Source organism: Eublepharis macularius, chromosome 13, assembly GCF_028583425.1.
Source record: "Eublepharis macularius isolate TG4126 chromosome 13, MPM_Emac_v1.0, whole genome shotgun sequence".
NCBI classification, from domain to species: domain Eukaryota; kingdom Metazoa; phylum Chordata; class Lepidosauria; order Squamata; family Eublepharidae; genus Eublepharis; species Eublepharis macularius.
In genome coordinates this window covers 5,579,876-5,598,317 of record NC_072802.1, presented here as the reverse complement: position 1 = coordinate 5,598,317, position 18,442 = coordinate 5,579,876, and the positions used below count along the sequence as shown (strand labels likewise).

General features: G+C 44.6%; 1 protein-coding gene across 1 annotated transcript in view; it reads left to right on the top strand.

Moving 5' to 3' along the window:
• ATP7A (ATPase copper transporting alpha) overlaps positions 1 to 9,326 on the top strand; it is a 57,365-nt gene extending 48,039 nt beyond the window's left edge. Inside the window, exons 20-23 of the mRNA XM_054996003.1 lie at positions 4,004 to 4,207; positions 4,645 to 4,762; positions 6,085 to 6,187; positions 7,477 to 9,326. Coding sequence (XP_054851978.1) covers positions 4,004 to 4,207; positions 4,645 to 4,762; positions 6,085 to 6,187; positions 7,477 to 7,750 — 699 coding nt within the window. The 3' untranslated portion in view covers positions 7,751 to 9,326. The remainder of the gene's footprint in view (positions 1 to 4,003; positions 4,208 to 4,644; positions 4,763 to 6,084; positions 6,188 to 7,476) is intronic.
• Positions 9,327 to 18,442: the final 9,116 nt, after the last annotated feature.

The window sequence follows — 18,442 nt, the reverse complement described above, 5'->3', positions numbered from 1 at the left end:
ATACGGACCTACCCGTTCACTCCAGTCATCTTCGGGGGCCTTGCTTTGGCAATAGGAGACGAGACTGGCGGCAGCCCAAGAAAGGGCCTTCCCAGTCGTTGCACCAAAATTTTGAACTTACCTCCCCAGGTTGATTTGCCCGTCTCTCTCTCTCTCTTGTTACCTTCTGCCTGCAGATGAAGCCTTTGTTGTTATTAGCCCTGCTCCTTCATTACCATGTTTGTGTTCATGAGTTTTTACTGAATTGTTTGTTTTACTTTATATATATTTGATTTTAAAAGATGTTTTGATGTTCAGCTTGGACCCTCTATTTACTTGTGAACTCTTGTGTGTAATTGAAATAAAACTGTACTGGTGGGTTCCTTTCCAAAATAAATTGTTGTTGAGCATAAAGGATGAAGATGGGAAAACATAGTGGGACTACAAACACTCGGAGAATGACAGTAAAGGTGAGGGAGTGGAAGCTCTTCTTGTGATCGCAACAGAAGCCAAATGCCATGTTTGAAAGTGGCAATGCGTCCCTTTTGACAGCGTGCAGTCAGTTAGTGCAGTGACCCCCAACACAATACCTGTGGCAGCCATGGCACGCAACCGTATGGCTCCTGGCGCCCAAAGCATCTCTTCTCCAAAGCACAGAGCCAGTTGTTGCTTTCTTCCATCTCACTGGAGCAGGAGAGTCTTCAGAAGAGTCTAGAAAGCATTAACTTTGTGTCCGCAGGAAGCATCCCTTCAGAAATAGCTGCTCTGTCACCAGAGGACACTTGGCTTGAAGACTTCCAATCTGTTGTGACTGGCCCTGTCCCCATGACAACCGTTTTGTGGTAGCAGTCACTTCTATTCTTGAAACTTCAGCAGTTTCCACAGACTCAGCAAGGTTAGGGATCTCTGAGTTAATGCACGCTATTTGTGGTGAGACTGATATAGAAGAAGAATATGGATATACTGTCATGAATAACATTAACAAGACAGAAATAGAACTTCAGCATGAAAGGCTTTTAGCAAAAGAGATGAAAAACCTCTCTGAATCTGTAGTTGCCTAGAATAATGTTGGTGTTACAGTGAGATTTCACCTTCTGGATGTCATTTGGGGCAGAACTGGTGCCCTGATGGTTCTGGTTATGATCACATGACTTGAAGAAGATGGACAGTGCTGTCAACTGGGCAGCGAACCTGAAACACCTTTTCACTTTGGAGCAGTTCTCAGTCTGCAACCGCTCCCCCCCCAAAAAAACCCTGTTGTAGCGTATGTATATTAACTAGGTAATGGGGTGAATCCAACCATCCTTGAAAGGGACTCGCTCCAGCCAAAGTGACTCTTCCAATTGAAGAGCTACGTAATTTTGGAGGAAGTCTCTTTGGATTGGAGGAAGGCTTCAAACCTGAGCCAAAAGGAAAGGTGGAGTATAAATATTTTGGTAGATAAGTAAACATTGGCCAGTGGAGTGGTAGGATCATCCCCAATGTGTACAATTTCCTCTTGATGGACAGATGTGCTCTTTCTCAATGAGCACATGTGAATGTACAGTGTCCAGATACGTATGTTAGCATTTTTACTTGGTGTGATGTTTTGCATCTAAATAGTTTTGAGTATTTTATTTCTGCTTGCTAATGAAGTTTTAAAATATTTGTTAATGTAAGTTTGAATGCATGAGGAAAGGAGGGGATTGGATGGGTGAATGAATTCTGCTCTGATAGACAGCAGCTGTACCGAAGGGCGCAGAGTGAACTGCATTTTCTAGTCAGTGCTGAGAAAAAGTGTACAATCTGCTCAAAATAGGCAGACTGTGAAAACTGAGAGAGTCTGTGTCTTGCTACAAGAACATTAACCAGCCAGGAGATTCTGATTAAGTCAGCCTTTGTATATCTCAGAATAAGGATTCTGGCTAAATCAGGAGAACTGCGTAGAAGCCTGAGAGCCTATTTCTGTCTAAGTCAGGCAAACTGTGCGTGTAAGTTTTTGTATATATATGAGAGAGAGATTGTTCTCTCTCTGTCAGGCAAGCTGTATGAAAAGGCCTGAGTGAATCTGTGTCTCTGTGGATGAAATGAGAATTTAGTCTGTTAGTGAAGACCTCTGTGAAAAATTAGTCTGTGAGACTGAGTCCGTGTATACACCTTTAAGAAGATACAATTATTTTTGAAACCCAGCAATGTAAGGACTATTCTGAAACCAATACACTTATCAAAACACTGCAGCCATCACACTTAAGTTCTTATAAATAAATTCTACTTTTGTTTAAGCAAAAAGATCCCTTTTTAACCTCACAATCCCCCTTATACTCTGACCATTCTATAAAACTACCATCTATAACAAGCCTTCCTATATTATCGGTTTAAACTGAGGAGGTCTAAAGTGAAAGCTTTCAGTGGCAGTGAAAACCCTTTGAGGGAGGTAGCAGTGTAAAGGTCACACTAACACAAGAGGGAAGGTGTCCTTGAGGTAAAATCTTGGATAAAGTAGAAAACACCAGAAGTTCTGTGTGAATGGAAATAAAAATATTGGTTGTGACCAGAACCCTCCTGAGGTATAAGGTAAAGCCAGGAGGAGCCGTTACCTGAATTGGTCTCCTTACAATAAGAGAATTGTGGGGGGAATTAGCAGCAAGGAAAGACGGCTATGCGAGAGATGGTAACTACGGGATATTTTTCACCAGTTTTTACGGGGTCCCTTCCCAAATAGCAGATGAGACTGGTTTTTTAAATTCAAAGAGCAAACTTTTATTTGAACACACACACATCCTGAAGAGTAGTCCAGTCCACAGAAGAAGAGAGTCGCTTCAAACATTCAGCGTCCTTGGCCAAGAGAGCAAGAGGCTTAGGGTAACCTCAAGGGAACGGCACTTGGATCCAGTAAGCGTGTACTGCTTGATTTGGATGGGGCCAGGGCACTAGGCGGGCTCTCCCACATGGTCCTCTGAGGTGGGAGAGCCCACCTAGCCATTGGAACAAAGGTCCCAACGGTCAGTTCCTGGGAATAACAAAAGTTTGATTACTTTGATTGCTAGCTGCCTGGGGCATGTGAAAGAGAATACAAAGTCTCTCCTGGAACTGCACAAAAGGGACAGTTCATTAATGGAGTCCACTAGAGCTAAGTTGATGAATTTAGTTGGGGAATGTACCTTTCCCAGGAATGAATTATAAAAGCTTATGAATGCTAATTGATTTTCTCCTCAGTCATGGGCAGGAGATCTCATCACAGAAGGAGGGGAAAGGAATGTGTTAAGTGGGAGGACACTGCGAGACCTTTGTTGCTCTGGATTCCTTTCGGAGCTGGAGAGACTGTAAAACTAATCACCACTGGTCACTCTGCATTCACATGCGGCATTCCATTCATAAATGGGTCTCCCAGGTGGGACTCCGCAACTGCTGGCTGGAATTCCCCTGTTTGCAAGCCAAGCTGCATATTAATCCAGGGGCCTTGTGACATTTTATCATAGGTAGCTATATTAAATAGCTATTAAAGATGGCGGAGGCCGGGCCAACTGCTTACAGAGCGGGATTAAAGGGCCAAAGGCAAAGTTAATAAGGTTATAAATATTAAAAGGTTATAAAACAAACTGCAAAAAATTACACTCATGTTACCCCTAATACCTCCCCTGCTTCTTGATGCGTGGTTGCTTGCTAGGAATAGAGATGTTGAATGAATTGAGATGCTTGAAGATACTGCTGGAGCCACATTTTCTACCCAAGTACCCCCAAATTCTTAAGGCAGGATTATTTACTAGGTTTTTTTCAGTTTTTGTGAGAAATAAAATACTCTCCAGCAAATTTCCTACTGAGTACATCTGCTCAGAATCCAGCCAGTGTTTGTCTAGCTGTGTCCTATTATAAAACAATGCATTCCAGTTACAGGGAGAGCAAGCTGCCAGGTGCTTTTTCTCTACTTTGACCACCACTTCTGGGTTCAGGCCTTTTGTCAGGCCAAATGACAAGTCTTGGATCTCTCCACGTTTTCATGTACCTGGGGAATTTCCTGATAGCGTATGGCACTTTTCTTTTTTAGGTTGGAATCACGAAGGTGTTTGCAGAAGTGCTTCCTTCCCACAAAGTTGCCAAAGTGAAACAGCTGCAGGAGGAAGGGAAGCGAGTAGCGATGGTGGGAGATGGCATCAACGACTCCCCTGCTCTTGCCATGGCTAATGTTGGGATCGCCATTGGCACAGGCACCGATGTGGCCATTGAGGCAGCCGATGTGGTTCTGATTAGGGTGAGTGACAGCTCTAAGCTCAGGGCCTTGTGGAGTAGACATGCTAAATTGGCTCCTCATTTGCTCATGAAGAACTTTCCGCTTGCCCTTTTAAGCACAGTGGTGCCTTTGCCAGTAGAGAATTGTTTCCAGTTAGAGAGGGAAGGAGAGATTTGGAAGTGGCAGGACTTTTTGCAGCGGACTCTAGGCCACGTGGGCAGGTGCTTTGCTCTCCTCCGCCCAGTGAGGAGGGGCTACCTGGAAGCAGTCGCTAGTTTCCCTCAGAAAAGCTGGCCTCGAGCTGTGCGTTGCGTTGAGGAGGTAACGGGATGGTGGTGAACATTCTCAAAAAAGGACACTTCCAGTGTTTGGCCAGACTTAATCTTTATAAGCAGCCCAGTAGCGTGCAGTGAATCCCTTCGCTGACTATACTTTTCTTGTAAATGCTTGCTTGGCAGAATGATTTGCTGGACGTAGTGGCAAGTATAGAGTTATCAAGGAAGACTGTTAAGAGAATACGGATCAACTTCGTCTTTGCTCTCATTTACAATCTCATTGGAGTTCCTGTAGCTGCTGGTAGGTGGCTCACATTGGCAGTCTGCATAATGGTTTATATTATTTGTGAGGAGGTATTAATAGCTCCTTAGGAAGGAACTGTTTGAAGTACCTGGAAGCTGCACTTTAAATAAGCATGTGCTGCACAGGTGAAGAAATACGAAAACCAGAACTGGTGATAAACCTCTTGCTTAGAGGCTACTTGACCTGAAAAACTGAAGATAATCCCCACAGCAGTATACTGTGAACTGTATACTGTGATACTGTAAACCGTATCAGTCCCTCAGAAATCTCACACGCGGAATATGGCCGTCATTTAGCATCTAGCAATATGCTGGTTTGATCTTTGGGACTCCCTTGGATGTGCAGGTTGCATATAGAGTCACTTCAATGCCCTTGTGGAAATTCTGTTGCGAAACGAGCGAACTTTGCTGGCGTTTTGTTGGACGGGGGGCTTCCGTGCCCCTCTGCTTAAGGATGATCCGGCCTGTGGGAAGAACATAAGAATATTAATATCGACCCGAAAATTGCATCCCATCAGACGTACCCATTTTCTTTCCGACAGTGGCACCCACTTCTGTGAGATTCCTGTCCCGGCACACCGATAAAAGAAAATGAGAGGCTATTTAATACCATCTGTCTATTGGCAACACAAACATTGATTTGCAGCCATGAACTGTTATTTTAATAGTATTTATTGAGCAATCAGTGATTAATGTTTTTCATATTTATTGTATTTATTGATACTGTATTCATTGAATTAAAATGAGGACTTTAGCAATGGAATACAGGATAGATTATTTATTACAAGCACTTGACACTTTAGAATTTGGCACTTAATTTTGGGTTATTCATAAATAGCTAAATATGTAGCATATTTTGTGTGTGAGATTTTTGAGGAATTCGTACCATTTACACCTCCGGCTGTGGGGATTATCCTCAGTTTTTCAGGTCTAGCTTTTCCCTGAGGGTGCCTTTTTATATTCTAAGTAGATGCTACTTGTAGCAATCTTGGGCTGAGGGGAGAGTAGATTTCTTGTTAAAAGCATTATAAAATGCAGCATGTTTGCCTGCCTGCCTGCCTCTCTCTCGCTCTCTATCATGCCGCAGCATCACACCATGGATTCTTACTCGTTTGTACTCTGTCACATCCCGCCTCACCTTTGCCCAGTCAGAGGCAGTGCCCCAGGTGGTGTCTATTCCCTGTCCTATACCTGGCTCTCTTCCCTCTCTCCTGCTTTCTGCATGGAACTCTTCATACTTGCTCTGCCTGATTTTGTTAAGCAGGCTTTATTCCTTTCCATGTTCACAAAATTTGACTCTCTTTTGGTTCTCCTTCCCAGGCGTCTTTCTCCCCATTGGTTTGGTTCTGCAGCCTTGGATGGGCTCTGCTGCCATGGCGGCCTCTTCCGTTTCTGTCGTGGTGTCCTCTCTTCTGCTGAAATTGTAAGTACAGCACACCCCAGTTTCTCACCCACTTGGCTGGCTACGTCTGATCTTTCATAACTGAATTTTAAGGAAAGCCCTTTCCTTTCGAAAGGAAGGGACCAACACCCTGTGCAGTATCCCCCCCGCCCTTTGAAAAAAAGCCAGGTAGGACTTCCCTGTCCACCTTTGGGGGGGAGCCTCCCTCTGAAGTGCCACCCCAAGCAGCTCTTAAAGGGAGCCAGCAGAAGTACACCATCCCTCGGGTGTTAAATTTGCCTTATGACTTCTCTGCTGTCTTGCTAACTTTTTTCTCTTTGTTGTTACCTTTCATGCTTTGCTTATTATGACATTATGTTTCATCATTTCGATCCCATTCATGGGTGCCCTAACTTTATCAGACACATCATCCTGACTTCAAAGAATACAGTGAACCCTGCCATGTTTACAGGTGGAGCTCACGGGCCTCATTCAGTGAGGTTAGAATCCACTGATGCCGTTAGTGAAGGAGGCGGAGTTTGCATGCAGCCATACCCCCTTCAGCCACTGGAGGGAGTGTGTGTTTAGAAGTTTCCTGGGCTGCCTTCCCAGAGAATCTGGTTGGGGTTGCTCACAGAGTAAAACATGGTAAAATCATGAAACAGTATAAAATTATCAAAACTAGTAAAACCCCATCCATGGTGTATTGATTTGTATGGAATGTTTTATATAAAGAACCATTCCACAAAGTTGGGACCTGCTGCCTGCAGTCCTAAGAGAGGGCTGGGGAAGGAGCTTCTGCAGTGAGGGGAGGAGCTTTTCAGGCTGCTTTAAGAACTGTTGGCACAGAAGAGGAGCAGCCTTGGGAGGTCGCTCAGCGACTGCTTCTAGGGGGTGGGCTGGTCCCCCCAGAGGCAGCACAGCACAGAAGCCGTCTGCAGTAGAGCAGGGCCCTCTGGAGGGCCAGCATAGGGAGGCCAGCCAGCTTTGTCTCTCGAGGGCCTCTGGCAGTGCTGCAAGGGTTAAGAGAAGCCCCTTGAACTCGTATTGTAACCAGTCTCATTCTGTCCTGTTATATTTTCTGATTGGGTTGTAAGCTGCTGGTTATCAATATTGGTGGGAAAGCAGGATATTAAAGCTCCAAATCAATTAATGGTGCAGCCCATTGCAATCTTGAGGTCTCTGCCACCTTATTCTGTGTGTTTTGACCAGGCCCAAAACTTTCACAAGGACAAGTTAACTTAGGGTTGTGTATTTCCCTTCCTTGTTATTTTGTTCAGGGCATAATTTTTTTTCCAAACTGTCTCTCCCCCCCCCTCCCCCTTTGTTAGCTACAAGAAACCTACATTTGAGAAATATGAATTCCGTGCCCGCAACCAAATGGGACTGAAGAGCCTTTCGGAAATCAGTGTCCACATTGGAATTGATGAAACTGTGCCAGGGTCGCCCAAACTGAGTCTGATGGATCGTGTTGTCAATTACAGCCGAGCATCAATAAACTCTCTCCTCTCGGACAAGCGATCGCTCAGCAGCATCGTCCTTAGTGAGCCAGACAAGCACTCACTTCTCATTGGGGACTCCCAGGAAGATGACACAACTGTCTGAAAATACATTCTGGACAGAGTGAGCTGGATATCTCTTCATGCACTTATCTGTTGAGAAGGTTGGCCTGGCTATGCTTTTAAGTGCTTTGGGGATTTAATTGCCCAGTTGGAACAGGGCATTTTTTCCCAACACGCATATCACACACCCATACGCCACACCCCCCCACACACATATCTAACTCAGAATAAGAACTGTATCTGCACTGCTTTGCCAGTATTATTACGCAGAGCAGAACAAGAATGCAGCAGCGTGCACTGAAAGCCAAAGCCAGGCACTTAATCCTGACCTGCTGTTCACATTGTTGTCTGGTAAAGATACTCCGGGTCTGAGGCCACGGTTCGATATTGTGGCAGCAAAGTCGCCTGTATGTGGCTCTTGGCGTTCGTTGCCTGGTGTTTGGAGTGTGTCAGTGACAAAGAGCCGAATCACTGGACACTTTTTTTGTGTGTAAACAGATGTGCCTTATTGCGTAATATTCAGGATTTCTTACCTGATGAAAGGGAGTCGGAGCAAAGGTTTCTCCTTGACTTGGATGGAAAAGAGAATATTCTTGTTTCTCTCCCCTCTTGCACTCCTCCTGAGGGCACTCCAAGCGTAGGCAGTGTGTCTGGGTGATCTTATTGTGGCTCAGCCTCTGCCGTATTGAGAAGCAAACTTTTCCTTTCATGTGACTTGAGGGGAAATTGGATCAAAACAGTAGAACAAGGTGTGCGTTTGCAACTTGTGAGCAGGCGTTACCTGAGACTGCCACACTCTTCAGATGTTGTGAGGAGAGGCCTAATCCTGCTCCTTCAGATTGCTTCCCTTCTCCCATCTTGAGTGCACTCCAAAAAAGCTGGACTGAGGTTTCCTGTATTCATTTCTGTCCGAACAGTGGAGCGGGGGGGGGGGGGGCAATGTCGCTTTGTTCGCTGCAGCTCCCAAATCCATGTGGCTCTTTGTCTGCACACGGTAACCCCGGGAAGACTCTTTGGAGGGGTGGAGGTCAAAGGGACTGTGGGTGGGAGGAATGTGGGGACAATCTGGGTCTCTTCCCTTGGCACTTTGCAGGATAAAAGCCAAGATAATCTGCTTGGAACTGAAGGGGCAGATACAACCAGCGAGGAGAGAGGGAGGGCGTGCCTGGGAAACACCCAGTAATGGTAATGTCAGCACTACTAAGATGATGCTACTCCGGAGCACAGAATCTGGACCATTCTATAAAGTATTTAAACTCCAACTCACGTTTTCTGGCTGGATTATGGACTTTATAAAAAATCTGACCCAGTTCCAGTTGACACTTGGAACTCCCACAATTCCCACCACAAATTTTCAATTAGCAGAGGCTGCATTTCAATCCTACGCTAGGAAAGCTGCCTAATTGACAGCTAAATGACGACTGAAGTAGCTTGGGAGGGGCTGTGGCTCAGTGGAAGAGCCTCTGCTTTGCATGATGCTGCGGCGGGGGATCGAACCGGGGACCTTGTGAACCTGCTGTTAAAAGGACCAGGTCGCAGGTGATGTGAAAAGCCTCAGTCTGAGACCCCGGAGAGCTGCATTCAGTCCGAGTAGACAATACTGGCCTTGATTGTCTGATTCAGTTTCATGTATTTAGAGAAGCCAGTAATCGGATGTTTGAAGGCATTTTTCTTGTTTACAGTGATGAGGGAAGTCCAAAATTCAGTGAGACACTCGGGCCCTTGTTTTGAAACTGCAGCTAGACTTACTCTACAAATAATGGGCAGAGTCAAGTAAATATGAAACATGTTTTGTCTCGTGGATTTCATTGAGAACATTGGAGTAAATGGAATTTAGGGCAGCATTAGACATATGACAGCATTTCCTGATGTTGCCTTCGTCATACAGAGCAGGGATAGAACGGGGGGGGGGGCATTTGAGCAAAGAAGCAGCAGGTTAGGTTTGTGTGCTTAGCCCTGGGTTTTTCAAACCTATTGAACTGCCCCCCCCCAACCTCCCATGGTAGTTATTTGCTGTAATAGAGCATCTGTGGATTAACGTAAGTAATCTCGGACCGGTTCCTTCTGAAGACACAGGCAGGGAAATACAAGACTAAAGCAGCGACTGTTGCTGAACACTTTCTCTTCCCAGGTCAAAGTGGGATGATAAGTCGGTGAGGTTGGTAGTCCCCGTGGAATCTGTGTGGACCAGGAAAAGCCCGCGGGCGGGATGCATTCCGTCTGCTCGGCAGGACACACTAACTCAGGAATCCTCCCCTTTCCTGGAACTCCAGGGGTGGGATGGAGTTGCCTTGGTTTTCCTTTTCCTTTTGTGGCTCCTGCTTTGTCCCCAGGCCTTGCTGTGGAACTGGGTTTTCCAGTTCAGTGGGGAGAAGCAAGGGGGGGGGGGGGCTGCTTCCCTTCTGAGAGTGGCGCAGACATCCCCCGTGCCCACTGGACACATTGAAGCCAGACATGGGATTAAAAATCTCGTGTGTTGGCTGGATTGTGCCTGTTACCTTTTAGCCTGCAACTCGTGCTTTTTATCATTTTCTTATGAGATATGTTAATGCCCAAACCCTTATAAAGAAAATGATACAACCTTGGCAGAAGACAGTTTGCATCTGAAACTTGGGCTCTTTCTAGGAGCACAGCTTGGTCATGAAGCCCTGATGGTGGACAGGGATGTCTAGAAAGCTTTTAGCCTTGTCTTTCCTGCCATGCAAAATAACACATTGGGTTGACTCCAAGGATTCCCTTCTGTTAAATGAAGAGGAAGACTCCACAGTACTTTTTTTCTTCAAAGCATAAAGTCCAAATTGGCTTAAAAAATTCTTTTCTGCTAGTGATTTCTACAAAAAAAGAACTCTTAAAAGTGAACTTCTTCCCTTGAAAAGGAATCCGATTTTTATTCTACATTCATTTTCCAGGTATTTTTCTGATGGAGTTTGGCACTTAAATAGGGGGGCAGTCACTGGGTGTTACTTTAAAGTACGTATGCAGTCATGCTGTCGTGAGAGCCTTCTTCCTGTACAAGTATCTGCTTTACATTGTGGGTCATCTTTTTTATGAAAGCTCATCTGATTTTTTTTCTCCAGCTTTTCAGCTAAGGAGCTTAAGACACAATACCTGGCTCTCTCCTCTTCCTTTTTATCTTCACAGTGTTCCTGTGAGGAAGTTTAGGCAAAAAGAGAGTGATTGGCCCAAAGTTTATTTAGTGAGCTCCGCATTTGAATCTGGGTATCCATTGTCCAGTTCTCAGTTCCTAACCACTACAAATCATTGGATTACAAGGGACTTGAAGAAATTTGGATTATACAGTAGCAGGTTTTAAGTCATGATTATATCATCTATTGAATAGAATTACTCTTAAACCATATCCTAGGGGTTTTTTTCCCCATAGGAAGCAAGAACTAATTTGCTTGAAAATGGTGGCCATTGAAACAGATTTCTGGCTGAACTGAAAATAGGTCTGTTGTGGTTCTCCAAAATACCGAATGGCAGCTCTGTACATTGGTGAAGGTTTGGATTTGCTTTTGAGGCTAGAACCGGTTTGAAGAAAATAAATATTCCCAGATTCATGAAATTCTTTAGGAAAGTTCCATAGATACTCAATTTTCTAAAGACTGCTATCAGACGTAGTTACAGAACAAGAGCTGTTGCATGCGACACTAGTTCAAATGGGATAATAAAGTGTGCCTCATTTAAAGCAGCTGAATGGAGAAATGCAACATGGAGCCTAAAGGATGTCCAGGGTGCATTGAAGTTTGTAATTACCTGCTACACAAAGTTAGTCTCTCTGGGAAACAGCCCTCTCCAGTTTTGTGTCTTGATAACATGATTTGCTGACTTTCTTAGAACAGCCATTTTTAACACTTGCGAATAATATTTTGTACTTGGCTTTAATTTGAAAAACCAAAGTTGTTTTCCTGTTTCAAATGTATCGTGTTCAGATCAATGTAAATACACTGCCTGTAAAATAGATTTGTTTCTTGAAGATACTTTGTTATCATGAGCTTTAAGTTATGTGTTAAAACACTTTAAAAACCTGGCTGTGAAAAAAAATCTATGCATTATATTAGTTGTATTACATTTGTTTTCTGTTTAAATACCTGTCAGATTTCTGCTGTCTTGATTTATTTAAGTCTCTGAACAGAGCTTTGTGTGCCGGGCAGGCCTGAACGGGGATCAGAACTGGCCGAGCTTTTTGTCTCCTGCGGTTCTCACTTGCCCTCCTGCCCGTCCCATTAATTGCACAACATGGTTGGCAGATGAACGGTCAGCAGATCCAGGAGTCTCTCTTGCCTTCCCTCCCCTGTTGTCCATCTTTAAAATGCTGCAGGGCTTTTTTTCTGGGAAAAGAGGTGGCGGAACTCAGTGGGTTGCCCTCAGAGAAAATGGTCACATGGCTGGTGGCCCCGCCCCCTGATCTCCAGACAGAGGGGAGTTGAGATTGCCCTCTGCGCCACTCAGCGATCTCAACTCCCCCCTGACTGGAGATCAGGGGGCGGGGCCACCGGCCATGTGACCATTTTCAAGAGGTTTCAGAACTCCGTTCTCTGCGTTCCCCCTGAAAAAAAGCCCTGAAATGCTGTATTTTTATTTAATTTCTACCCCACCTTTCTCCCCAGTAGGGCCCCCAAGGCGACTTTCATAATACTCCTTTCCTCCATTTTATTCTGACAACACCACCATGGCTGGCTCTGCTCTCAATTAAACGTACATTTCTCCCTCTTTTAAATACTCACATGCAATTCTAAAAATACTGGCTAGCTGCTTTGGGAATGAGCTGGGTACATGGCTAGTTTTTGCTTTAGACAGAAACAGTTTCTTCAGAGAGAGGAATACGTTTAAATACAATGTGATGACTTCGCTTCCATAGCAGGGTCACAGTGCAGATTATGTATGGCGGAGGAGAGACCGGTGTATGCCACCCCTGAGTTCCTTGCAGGAAGTGTGGGGCAAATATATCATAGATGTCTATGTGCACTTATCACTTGATAACTGATAAATTATATTGGCTTTTCCTATTTGCCTTGTTATATAAAATATAGATATATTGCTTTCAGGAACTGGTTCACTGACTACTTGCACACACTTGGGACCATGAAACCTATGTCATGAAAGGCTTCTTTACGTGTTACGCAGCATGTGTCCCACCTTAAGTTGCCTGTAAGATGCCTGTAAGTACATTTGCCACAGTAGTTTTTTGGATACATACACATTTGTGTAAACCCATGAAACTAACTGGTAAATAATCACTTGCCTCCAGGGGACCAGGCAGGGGAGACTTTGCGTGCTTGGAGAAGAGAGTTGGGCCTCTTTCAGATCAGACGTGAGACCAAGTGACGCGTGTCTGTGTGGATGGGGTCAGCCAGTATCTTTTATGGACTCATTTGCAAGGGTGCTGGAAAAATGGGAGCGGAGTTAAAAAGAAAACAGGAGTCCAGTTGCACCTTAAACACTAACACAATTTTGTTAAGTCTTTCAGACTCCTGTGAAACAGGCTGTTCATTAGTTATGGAAACCTGTGATGTGCTCATCTCCGTGAGTCAGTCATTGTTTAACTCTGTCCAGTCCAAAAGCAGAAGTCCCAGCCATAAATATTTTGTGTTAATTTTCAGGAAACATGTTAAGATTGGTATAAAAAAAGTGAACACTGTGCAATATTTGTTTATAGTCCACTGTATTTTACATTTGCATCTTATAAACTGTCATGGTTTATAATCCTGTCAAAAATGTGCCTTCAGCTTTATAAACATGTTAACAATTAGTGACTGGTTGTGTGATTTTTTTTTTATTGGTGCAAATTAAATTCCATGAAGCTTCATAATTGGATATCCTACCTAATGTAGCATTGTAATACTTTCGTTCCCTAACCCCCAACCCCGTTGTTACTCTTTATTCTTTGGGTTCAAAGAGACTCCAGTCCACTTGAATGCCAGGTAATAGTAAACTTTTATAAGGGTAGGAAATCCTGCTTATTTGTACTCCATTCAAATTTAGATAAGATTCCTTTGATTTGCAAAATTGCAGCACAGTCTGTTTAAACAAGTAAAGAATGATACTCTCACTGTGCGTGGAGCAACTCTGCCCCCTGTTGGAGATCAGCTCCCTCTCCGCCTCCCCTTTAAGGACATTACAGTCTGTAGGAGCTGCCACTCCACACCTGCCCAGGCCTTCCTTCTGCCAGGCAGGGTGCAGAATATGCTCTCCTCTGCTACTCAATGGCTTATACCCTTTGCTGCCCTGCGAGGGGCAAACTGGGAGACTGCTTGGCCGCATGGTAGCATTTGCCCTGGTGCAGCTGGCCATGCTCAGGATGAGTCCCTGCAGTGCTGCTTCAGCCCCAACTTCCAGCTCCTGCAGGCCTGAAGGGAGAGAAACTCCTGCTTCTTCAGTGACCCTCAGAAGCCTCACCGGCTGCATTCGCCCTCCTCTCCGGCACCTCTCATGACTCTCCACAAATGCTTTCTCACGGGGCCACAGTGTACATTGCAGCAGGCGCACCATCAGATACGTGGGGCCAGTGGGGCTTTTGCCCAGCAGGGCTTCTGATTGGCCGTTGGAGATCTGGTTGGCTGTGCATATGGTTGCCAATCTCTAGGCAGGCCCTGGAGGTCTGGAATTACAACTGATCTCCAGACTACAGAGAGGAAATGGCAACTTTGGAAGGCAGACTAGCAAATCAAGTCCGTGCTGAGTTCCCTCCATTCCCAAAAAACTGCTACACAGCTGCTTGAAATGTTGGAAGAGTTCCTACTAGATGTACGTATAATGTCGTTCCCTGATGTTCTGTGGTTGGCTCCACCTTCTATGGCAGCCATTTTGTAGTTGTGGCCACTATTGTCAGTATTTCTAAGGTGCCCAATGGCTTGAAAAGGTTGGGGAATCCTGGTTTTGGGTATCTTGGGAAAAACAGCTCTCGACCATCTGGAACTCACAGTGGTCTACAAATTGCTCTGCGCCTTCCCCGCTTAGGTTGCAGGGAAAGTAGTGTAGGTGTCCATAGACAACATGATCATGAAATACTATATAAAAGAACAAAGGGGCACTGCCTCCATAAACATCACAGGCCTCTGCCCTGTGAGACAGATACCTCTCTAGGATTGCAGCAGTAGTGATCTATGTTAATGGCTACATGGATACGCTCCACTGAGAGGGGTTGCTGCCCGTAAGTGGCCTCCGAACATGCTCTGTCTGAGATGGATGTTTTGCTGGGTCATGCAAGAAGTAGGCCAAGCGCCAAGCGGATGCTCTGTACCAGGGCAGGACTAGGAAATAGTTTTATCATATACAAAAGAAAACAGCGTATTTGGATGCCAAGTTAAATTTTATAACACTGAAAACTGAACTCTTTATTATAATTAAACATTGTAGCGTATTCATTATTAACATATAATGTAGTGTGGTTGCTATAATATTGAGGGTCACAGGTTCCCGACAGCTGACCGTGACCAGCAGGCTAGCTGCCCTGCTGCGGCTTTCAAACCGTCCTTAAGGGTAGCCCCAAGCAGAGCACATTGCAGTAGTCCAGTCAAGATGTAACTAAGGCATGGATCTCTGTGGCTGGATCTGACTGAGCCCGGAATGGACACAGCGCGCACACCAGCTGAAGCTGGCAAACGCTCTCCAAGCCAAGCCACTGCAGCCGCCACTGTGTCAAGCACTACTAGTCCTAACGGGCTAGCCTGGCTTTTCAGAAGGAGTGTAGCCCCATCCTATTCCTCTCTATTTGCTTGTGTGTTGATAATTAATATGCTATAGTGATTAATTATAATAAAGGGTTAATTGTTTTCAATGTTACAAAGTTTAACTTAGTATCCAAATATACTATTTTATTTATGATAAATTTTGTTTTTATGCCTTTGACTTTTATATGGACTATATTCCAGCAACATAGCCCAAGAGTTTTTAAAAATACTTTATTGTTTTTTTAATAACAGTAGAAGTGCCCCAAAAAGCACAGAGAGAGAGAGAAAGAAAGGGGAAAAAAGAATAGAAAAAGAGAGAAGAAAAGAACAAAAATTAAATAAAAAACAAAAATAATACGTATTTCATTTTCCATTTTTCTCTACAACACTTATCATATCTTTACAAACAATATAGTTACAGTTCTGATACCTTCAGATTTTACCTTTTCATTATTATGGCCATTCTATTTACGCTCCCCCCCCCACCTTCTATTTAGGCCCAAGGGTTTTCATGTCTCCCAATTCATGATAAAAGTGAGGGGAAATTATATTATAGGAATCAATAATATGTATCAATACAGCGGTAAACCTGTACTAGTAATAGCACCAACAATAAGAAGTCGGGCTACAGGGTCAACCTTTCCTGTCCCTGGGGATGCCTGGAGAGTCTCACTGCCACACACAAGTCTAAATGGTCTCCTGTCTGGCAGTGGTCTGGGGGGGGGGGAGCAAGTTCGTTAAGGGTGATTTGTTGAGTGCATCAGCACGTTATACTGTTAGCTGCCCACAGAGGGGGCATATAAATTTTCTTAATAAATAGGTGGCTGTTTAAGGGGCGAAATTAGTACAGAATTACTAGCTGCCTGCACCAGCTGTGGCCCACTATTTAAATTATAATTTTATGGATGTGTTGTAAAAATAGAAAAGAAAAATCAAAGTTTTACTCAATATGAAATTGATAGGCAAAGCACAGAAATGTACCCCAGAGGCCTGTAGCAGCGGAGCTCTGAATCAGCCCGTAGGAACTACGCTGGGGAAAGGAGGAGGGTCAGTAGGAGGTGGTTAGTCAGAATAAGCTGGGTTTTGAGGACCGAAACTGAAGGGTTAGTTTAACAGGAGTGTGAACTGAAGATGAGAGGAGATCCCAGGTCCCCTACCTGGCTAACTGAGGCCTTGGAGGAGCCCAGCTGGGTTTGCCAGGCCTGGTGTACAGGCAGCGGAGGGCTGTGCTGGTGTTACACACCTGCCTGAGGGGTTTTCCAGAGGTGTGTTCTGGGTAAAATCTAACCACCCACAACTTCTGGTAAAATGCTGCTATTTATCTCAGTTGTGTGTTTTTCCTGAAATAAGCTTCGTTCTCAGGCCTGCCAGATCCACATCCTTAGTTTCCTGCTGGGAATTCTGGTACGGGGCGGGGGGGGAGGCAAGCAGATGCCTGTTGGAGGGGTGGCTGGCCCCCAGGAAATCTGTTAGAGGCGTATGCAATTAACAGTATCCCAGAGCCTCACTTTATTTATCTTGATGTTACCATAGCATGGATCCAGGTGGCCAGGTCAGCCGTGTCAAGATAAGAAACCATGTCCAGCTGCGCAGAGAGAATTAAGACCGAGACGCAAGGGCGGGGGGAAGAAGTTCTGATCCTGAATATAATCTGTATTGTATAAGACCTACCAATCTGATAGCATATTAGAAAGATCTATCTTAAGAAAAATTGCAGTATGAAGGGAATACAAGACATGTAGTGTAGTGTTTGTTGTTTGTATGTTGATTTTCCCTTTTCCCAGTTTTCCCTTCCCCTTTTTTTCTTTCCCTTCCCTTTTATACTTTTGTAGTCTTCTGTAGTTTTTTATGTTAGATATTGAAAAAAATAAAAAAACTTTATAAAAAAAAAAAGATAAGAAACCATGTACTGGGGTTGGCCCCGCAAGTGATTTCAGCCAGACAGTGACTTCAGCTCATAGCATGGTTTATTGGTACAAGAGAAGAACAACAGGCCCCCGAGGGGGCCACAATATATACACTCCCAACTCCACCCCATATCTGTAACTTCCTAATACGAACACGGGCTCTAGGATCCTTCATTTGCATGCACTAAACAAAAGGCAACATGTTTACTTGATTGCAATTGGCTCACGTCCAAGGACTAACGATTGGTTGCTGATATCCCAATTCCTAATAGGATTGGCTATCTGAGGAGCCTTGTTTCCCTCGAAGCTAGCCCAATACCTAACACCCGGTATGGTCCGTATTTATAAAGCTTTCAGTGGGCAAATTCCAGTATAGTTAATATCTATGGGCTGGCCCCATAGATACTGATGATATCGAAGACAGAGTTTGGAATGCGTTCATTCATAAATTACTAAATACTGGTCGGAAGAAGAATTGCTTCAAAACGAGCAGAGCAACAAAAGGCCGGTGAAACTTGTAGCCAGCTTTTGGGAACGCCAGCTGCCCGGAAGCCAAGCCGGAACTCTCCCCGCACCCAGGGGAACGACCAGTGTTTGTTTACCCATTTGGGTTTTGACTGTATTTGCTCCAATGTTTGGGCACGTTGATCTATGTATAGGTAAAGGTAAAGGTAGCCCCCTGTGCAAGCACTGAGTCATTACTGACCCATGGGGGGATGTTGCATCATGACACTTTCTTGGCAGACTTTTTTTTTACGGGGTGGTTTGCCATTGCCTTCCTCAGTCATCTACAGTTTACCCCCAGGAAACCGGGTACGCATTTTACCGACCTCGGAAGGATGGAAGGCTGAGTCAACCTTGAGCCGGCTACATGAACCTTACTTCCGCCAGGATCAAACTCAGGTCATGAGCAGAGCTTGGGCTGCAGTACTGCAGCTTACCACTCTGCGCCACGGGGCTCCTGATCTATGTATACTTATGTGAAATACTAGTTACACATGATGTGTATGCAGGGGACTATGTATCTGTATGTGAAATTAACTATACTGGAATTTGCCCACTGAAGGCTTTATAAATACAGACCATACTGTCCTATACGGAAATTTTACTTTTGGTTGTACTTCCTTGAGCAGATGCTCTCTTGTTGTTGGTGTT